Below are 7,835 nucleotides of genomic sequence, written 5' to 3'. Positions count from 1 at the left end.
TGACACTTGTCTTACACCAACCAAAGCTCTACCCCAAAACTCATGAATTTAAATAGATCGTGTAGCCCTACAATCAAGAGACTCTTGCCCTACTGAAACAAAGCACAAACTGCCATTTTTCCACTGCCAGTGGTGGTGTTTTAGTCATAAAAACATGGTGGTGTCTTTTTCAACAGTGTTTAGAGTTGCCTCAGCTGTGAAAATCTCTGTTTTAAGTTGTGTGTTTCTTGGTAAGATCATTGTATCTAAATAAACACATACCACAGCAGATAAATAGGCATTTATTAAAGATCATCTTAAACCGAGCAAAAATAATGAAGGACATTAAGGCATTTTTAATTCAGTAACTGTTCATTTCGTAAAGATGACTTCTCTTTCTGATACAAGAGAGTAGATAAGGAAAAAAAAAGTTCTCCCAACACATTTGGCAGAACGGAGACTTCTCACTGACCAACCACTCAGTCAGCAAACCCCTTCCCAAAAATGCCCATTTCTCCAATGAAGGAGCTACAAAATCTCAACACTCATTCAAACACATGCAAGAAAACACTTTTTCTTCCCCTCAAACACAGACATTTCTGTAAAGATACACGCTGGAGAAAGACTAACTACTGCAGAGAATAAAGAAGACATACTCCTGCTATAACCACTCATTTTTGATCAAACTAAATCATTTAGTTTTGCTTTTGTTAGTACTGACTATTTCAGCCAGTAACTAGTGAAAACGGGACCAGTCTGTATTGCAATGTAATAATTTCTATGTTCTCCTTCCATGTTCATATTGGATAAACAAATGACAGAGGTCTTGTTTCCACGAAATAATTTATTTCGATGAATTATGCTGTCAAGTGACCAATCACTGTTATAGTGCTTTTTTCTTCAGTTAGAATAAGAACATCAAGAAGTGTTTACAGTATCATGGGGTTCACTATAACAGGATTTTATTACAGAGTAAAATATAAATTAATAAACACTGCATATAGCACTATTCACTTCACCACATTGGCTCTCTATATCTTTTGTCACATTCTAACCTTCATTTAAGGCAAGTTTGTTTGTTTGTTTTCCAAAGAAGACCACAAAGTCTCTAGATAAACTTGTGTGACTAGGTTTGCCAGTTAGGAAATTGAGCTTTATAAAATGTTTACTTCAACAAATACAAAAGTTATTATGAGAAAGATGGTGACCCAAAATTGCACTGTATTAAAGGGTGGAGTTTCCTTGTACCAAAGTCCTTTATTCATCATCTTTAGAACCAGTTTTGCTTAACTATAAAAGAGACACAAAAAGAAAGTATTCAAAGTTTAGACTATCATTCCATTTATTAGGGAACAAGAACAGTATTATTTCCATCTTACATAGAAAACATTTATATTTAATTAATAATACAGACTGATTGTGCCACTGTACCAAGAGCCTGAAAAGCATCAAACATTATTTTTTAAGCTTAAACACTACCTGAGCTTATTTCCTGAATGTGAAAGTTGATTTTTAAAACACAACACCACAGAACCCCAGAAAAACCTCGGGGTACTGTTTCTATTTAATTTGAAGACTCTTGTCACCAGTTCTCTAAAATAAAAAAGGTGAAGTAATGGAAAGAGTGCCTCCACACATCTCCGAGAGAATTCCCACATAGAAATTTACACAATAAAAAATTAACTTACTATTTCTCTCTTTTTTAAAGCTAAATCTATGGTTATTAAGTGTAGTGCATCTATCATGAAGTCTATCTGAAATTCCAGACATCCTCTACAAAGAGCCACTTTTAACTCAGGACGCTGCCCAAAGCCACCATCCTCATTTACTTGCTGTCATATAACAACTGGAACTGGTGTTAGGTCTTACACTAAGAATGACTTATAGTTGCATTGAATAAAATAGTCAGCTTTCAAAACTGTCAGGCAGGAATTCTGACTCCCACTGAATCAGCAAAGACAGTGTAGTGAAAGAAATGAATGCTGAGAATGAATCACTGGAGGAGTTGCAGCAGAGAATGCTCAGGCTTACAGAAGCAGCAATGAGCTCCCACTTGGGACAGCTCCTCTTTCCTGCTTACTTATCCATTGCCCTCCAGAATCTGGCACCTCCACTTAATTTATTTTACAGCTTTTTCCCAGATAAAGACCCAATATTTGCAGTGCATTTGACTAGCAAAGCTCTCTCATCATAACATGAAAATTTAATTGCTCAATAAATAGAAAAGAAATACTAAACCAACAAAGTTCAAAGAGGCATCAAAGTCCTTCTGACTCTAATATTCAGAAGGACTCAGCATTTTAAAGCAGGAAAAATATGTAAATTAGAACGCAAGAGGAGCAGCAAGTTCTTATTATTTTTTACAAATCTTTTAGCATTTAAAAAAAGATAACTTGAAAATACTTACATGCTGGACAAATACAGAAATGAATCAGACACCACAGTCAGATCCAAAGTTAGGATGAAAAGCAAGAAAAAAAATCAGATTAGTTTTCTCCTGATATTGGTAGAAATTATTTTTAATGTGCATCTGCAGTATTTTCATAATACTGGATTTAATACAGTTATGTTACCTTAATTACATCCACCCAGTTCCATCCTCGTGGAAGCTCCCCTTTGTTATCTGCAGAACAAGATGGTTTTATATTCAATATGCAAGCCAAAAGGAATCTTTATCTTTTCTTAAAATCAACACACAAAATTCTATAGATCCAAAACCACAAAACTATGAGGACAAAAATAGATATTAATTAATGTCTTAAACACATCTTGTTCTTCCAAGTAATTCAGTTTAAATAAAAGCACCTCAGACCATTTGTCATTTATTTTAGAAGGTAACTCCAGCATGTGATGGGCTGACTAGAAGTGGTAGATTCTGTCAAAGAACAAAATTTTATTCAGCTTTTCCTTTATAAAGTCAACATTTAATATGCCAGTAATACATTAGGTTAGGTAAGTTATATGCAGAAATTTCTATCACAGCATGCAACTTCTTGCTACAATAGGATAGCATTACCCAGATCATTATTAAAAATTAAAGTTGAATACATAAAAGTCATCAGCAGGTCTAGTTGAAATATTTAACACTTTGCAATCAAAGCCTTACCATTTCATTGAAAGCATAAAGTATCTGCAGAAGCACCCCTATTTTGCGGGTAGAAACTAAATTAAATATTTTATTGTGGGTTCCAAATAAAATACTTTCATTTAGAAATTATGTTTTTCATAATGTGAATTATTTCTGAGGGCCCATCAACAAACCACATTGTGAAATCTCTACTCTATGGAAAGTTGTTTTGACCAGAAGTAACATCTCAGACAAGAGTAATTGACCTAAAACAAGCAGAAGAAAGGCCACAGCCTAGAAGTAATTAGTCTTAAGAACAAGTGACTGCTGATTCTGACTAGCAAGATGTCACTGCTATAAAATTTGGAATCTCATACTACTTAAACAAAACCTGGTGAACAAACCTGTTTTATCGGCTAGTTTTCGTTTCTGTGTTTTGGATAACTGCTCCTTTTTATCTTTTTTCTTACTTGCTGGCACATCAGGAGTTGCAATTGCAATACTATTGCTTACTGAAGTCTGAGAAAGATAAAAATGGTTGTTAATATTCTTCATATTACTTCCACAGATACCTCTGTCTGTGATTACTGAACCTTGAGTGTGAGAAAGCAGCAATGCTGTCAGCAGCCTGCACCTTTTAATCAACATATAATCATCATGACTGCAGTTTTTAAAAGCATGTGTTGGGGATTGGAACTGTTCCCTTTCAGAGAGCACCTCTTACATTTTTCAAACTTAATCATGGACTGCGATTTAGTCTGAAGGGATTCAGACTCCCCAGACATAGAAACCATTCTTTCCTTCTCAGTGCAAACCTGCAGCACCACAATGACCCATAAAATCCTGACACAACACAGAAGTCACAAACAGACCCAAGCCTGACTCACTGGAGACCCCTGAGGTGCACTTAAGCAATCCATTGCCCCTCTGGACACATGCAATTATTTGCCCCCGCTCCCAAGACACCTTTAATTTCCATTTCAGCTCTCTTCAGTTTTGCTTCTGTTCCAAATCTCCATTTTGTATTACGTTGTGGTACAGAACTGCAGCCTAAAAAAAGCTCTGTGGCACCACAATTTCTGTGTCACTGTTTGGCCACTAACTCATGTACACCCAATATAATGACTAACAATTTAAAGACAAAGCTATGAAGTATTTACACTTGTAATAATATTTTCTGAAGTTTAAAAAATGAGAGATTAAAATCTGAATTTATCTACTTACCACAGTGTTAACAGGCTGATTTTCCATTAATAACTCTTTATTATCTTTGGCATATTCAAAAAGTGTGTATGTCATAGCTGTCCCAAGATTTGCTTCAACTTCTACCATTAACTTATCCAATATACTTTGTTTAATAGCTGAAGATCTAGAAGAAACCAAAAAACTCAACTATTATCTAGACAAATGAAGCAAAACTTGTCAAGCAAAACCCCCCATATAGAAGGCTAGGGAGCGAAGTTGTCAAAAATACTTACATTGTGTTGTTGAAGAAAGCATCCATTGATATGACTGGTGCTGTTTGTGGATACGTTTCTGGCCAAGAAACTTCTATCAGAAAGGCTTTGGGATCTCCACTTTCACCTATCTGAAGGGAAAAGAAAAACCTTATAAATCAACAGTTGCCAATATGCAAGCCTTTCACTTCTTTAAGACTATCCAAATTCCTTAAAATAACAACTATTGTCATCGAATTATTAGTTAGAAAATAAAGCTGTTGCCTAGAAAGAGTATTACATTCATGGCATCAGTATCAACTTCTACTCTAATGTTTTCTTCCTAGGAAAAACAGCAGAAACACTCAAAGACCTCTTTATGATTTTTTTTCCCCTATTGCTTGGTTTTAAAACCTACTCTGTAGCATCTGGCAAATATTATACAATATTAGAATAGAAAAGATGAAGCCTTCCTTTCCACCCCCAACAAATCCAAGCTCAGAGCAATATGAAAACAAATCACAAGACAGCTTTGAAATAAAAACTACAATAAACTAGTGACCTAAGATAGGAAAAACAATACAGAAGAATTTCAATGCTTACATCTAATCCCTACAGATATTTAAGAAAGAATGAGTAGTAGAAGATTTAAGAAGTCAGTAGAATGAGACTAGCTAAAAAAACATAACATTTAAAAAGTCACACTTAAATATAAATAATCATGCACATCAAACCAATGAAGTGAAATCATATATACAATCCTTACAATGATGTTAGATTAAATAAAAAACAACTATTTTTTTACAGATTTGAAAGTAGTGCAGGTGCTAGCAAAGGCATACTATACAACAGAAATAACTCTTTCAAGTGAGGATTTGGAAGATTTGTGAAACATAGTTTGTTAAATCCATACTTGCAAACCACACAAAATTTCTCCCTTATTTCCCTTTTATAATAGGCAAAATCTGGCTTCATCAAATTATGTGGAATGAAGTGGAGCCAGAAAAAGAGTCCCAGTCAAGGTAAGGGTACTGTACATTCATAAGCATCTGTTTTAGAGGTTAAATAAATAAATAAGAATACCGCAACATTTAGCAAGACATCATCTACATTGTTGCAGTACAGTTCCCACCACTGCCAATCGGAAAATTTGTGGTAGGGTTACAGAGTTCTTCTCTTGAGGAAAGCACTGCCTGCACACTGAAAAAATCCATAGGGAAAGCTGCCTGGCCAGGTTCCTCCTTGCCCATGCAAACTAAGCACTGGGCAACCTTGCTTGGTTACAGATGTTTTTGTATGATGCATGTGCAAGACAAATGAGACTTAGAAAAATGGCATACTATTTCTTTCTACTTTTTCATAGACTTACTGTGTCATACTACAAATTCTTCTTCATGGGAAAGATACATGATTGCCTTCATCTGGCATTGAGTTTTACAGCATTAAGATCTAACTTCTGACAATTCTTTTTCATCTAATAAAAAGTAGCAACCACCACAAACTAATACACTGTAGACTTGTAGGCTGGTTGCATTTGCTTTTTAGAGAAATTAAATTTAATAATAGTGGCCCTATCAGTGAAGGAAGGCTGAACTTACATGAATGGGATTCTAGCACTATTAATTCAATTGCTTTATCCCATTACAATTACTGATGTTATTCTGAAGTTACTTGAGAAGTCAAGAAAAGGTTTACATGCTTTCTCCCCACTACAGGGATATGGCATTTTCAGAAGTCTCTCTTCTGACCCTTAGGTGCCTAAGTTTTCATCATTAACGTTCTCTGGCCAACTAAACATGTGCCTCAAGTCCATGTCCCAAAGAACTTCCAGGTCTTTAAATTTGAGAGAGCTGGCATGAATTTCATGCCAGATTATAGTTGTATAACTATTCGTTATTTGTCTATATATATAGTCTATATAATGTATAATTGAAATTCGTCACTCCCTGTATGTCTCTCCTGAGCAGATCATATCACCTCATGTGCTCAAAGCATTTTGTGCATTTTCCCTTTAGCAGGTAGACAAAGCATGTCAATACCTCTAGACAAAAGAACCTTGTCACTGAAAAATAAGAAAGCTTCACAGCTTTACTTATAAAAGTCTCTATAAGTGACATTTCTGATCAGCTTGTTTTAAGTATTCGTGAGCAATCTGGCTCCCTCAGCCAGTTCAGAGTGCCCACACATGTAAGTAGGATGCCTAGCTAAGGGATAACAAACCCACTCTGGGAGCAGGTTCCTCAGTATTATGCATCGTGTTATCAAGCAGCATGGTACCAAAGATCCCAAAGCAACGGATCTAGCCACCGCTGCCCATTTCTACAAAAACCCCAGTGCGTCAGCAATCAGGCAGCAAAGGAACTTGAAGGCGAAACCAGCGCTGCAGCGACTCGCAGACCTTCACCTCGCCTTACCCGGTACTGGAAGGAAACGGGGCTCAGCTCCCTGAAGCAGACGTCTCCCTCGTAGATAGAGCGCAGCGCTTCCAGCTCCATCTGCAGCACAGAGCAGAGAAGGGGGCTGCCGACTCCAGCTCTCCGGCACACGCGGATGACCGACCCCTGACCTCCCCCATGCCAGACCCACCGCCGCCCGGCTCCCGCCTCCCCACCTCTTGCGGCTGGCTCTTCCCTCCCGCTCCCCGCCCCTCCGAGGCACCTTTCCCCAGGCCGGGACTCCCTCCCGGGCGGGCTCCTCCTGAGTGCTCCCCCTGAGGCCTCCCCGGCACTCACCTCCTGGTCCTCGTTGGCCGCCATGGCGCGTGCTTCGGGGGAAGCGGCGAGCGGGGATGAACCCCCCAACCCTTCCTCTTTCTCTTTCTTCTTCTCCTCGTCCTCCTCCCTCTCGGCCCCCTCCCGTCCGCCGGGGCTGGGCTGGGCTGGGCTGGATTGGGCGGTCCCGGCAGAGGCGGCGCGGCCCCGGCGGTGCGGTACGGGGAGGCCCAAGCGGCCCCGCCCGACGGCCACACCTCCCCTGAGGGCAGCGCGGGTCGCCGGGCCGCTCGCTGCTACTGGTCCCCTACTCCGCTCGTCACCTGTGTCCGCCCTCCCACTGGCCGGCTCTGCCAGCACCGCCTCCCCTCCTTCCCTCGCTTACTGGCTCCCCCGCCACTGCCGCCTCTGCCGGGCGCTCTCTGACTGGCCCGGCGGTGGAGCGGGGACGCCGATTGGTCTCTCCTGCTGTCCTTCTGATGCTGGGCGCTCCCTTCCTGAGGCCGCGACCTCCCTTCCCTCCGCCCTCTCCCTGCCCGCCTCTCTTACCCTGGCCTAAGGCCGATCCCGGCTGCTGCTTCCCTGCGCCGAGCTCCGTCCCGTGGCGGTCAGCGGTGTCCCGGTTGGAGGACAGGCCCGGCG

General features: G+C 40.1%; 1 protein-coding gene across 1 annotated transcript; it reads right to left on the bottom strand.

Annotated features, from left to right (window-relative positions):
• Positions 1-286: 286 nt before the first annotated feature.
• RWDD4 (RWD domain containing 4) lies at positions 287-7,439 on the bottom strand. The gene is made up of 8 exons (XM_030449758.1): positions 7,215-7,439; positions 6,897-6,977; positions 4,525-4,634; positions 4,271-4,415; positions 3,451-3,565; positions 2,553-2,602; positions 2,387-2,389; positions 287-1,269 (listed from the first exon to the last, which is right to left on the bottom strand). The coding sequence occupies exons 1-8, from the start codon at positions 7,236-7,238 to the stop codon at positions 1,237-1,239; spliced, it is 561 nt and encodes a 186-aa protein (XP_030305618.1). The 5' UTR covers positions 7,239-7,439; the 3' UTR covers positions 287-1,236.
• Between the last annotated feature and the right edge of the window lie 396 nt (positions 7,440-7,835).

Source organism: Calypte anna, chromosome 4A (assembly GCF_003957555.1).
Source record: "Calypte anna isolate BGI_N300 chromosome 4A, bCalAnn1_v1.p, whole genome shotgun sequence".
Lineage (NCBI taxonomy): Eukaryota > Metazoa > Chordata > Aves > Apodiformes > Trochilidae > Calypte > Calypte anna.
This window is presented reverse-complemented; position numbering and strand designations above follow the sequence as displayed.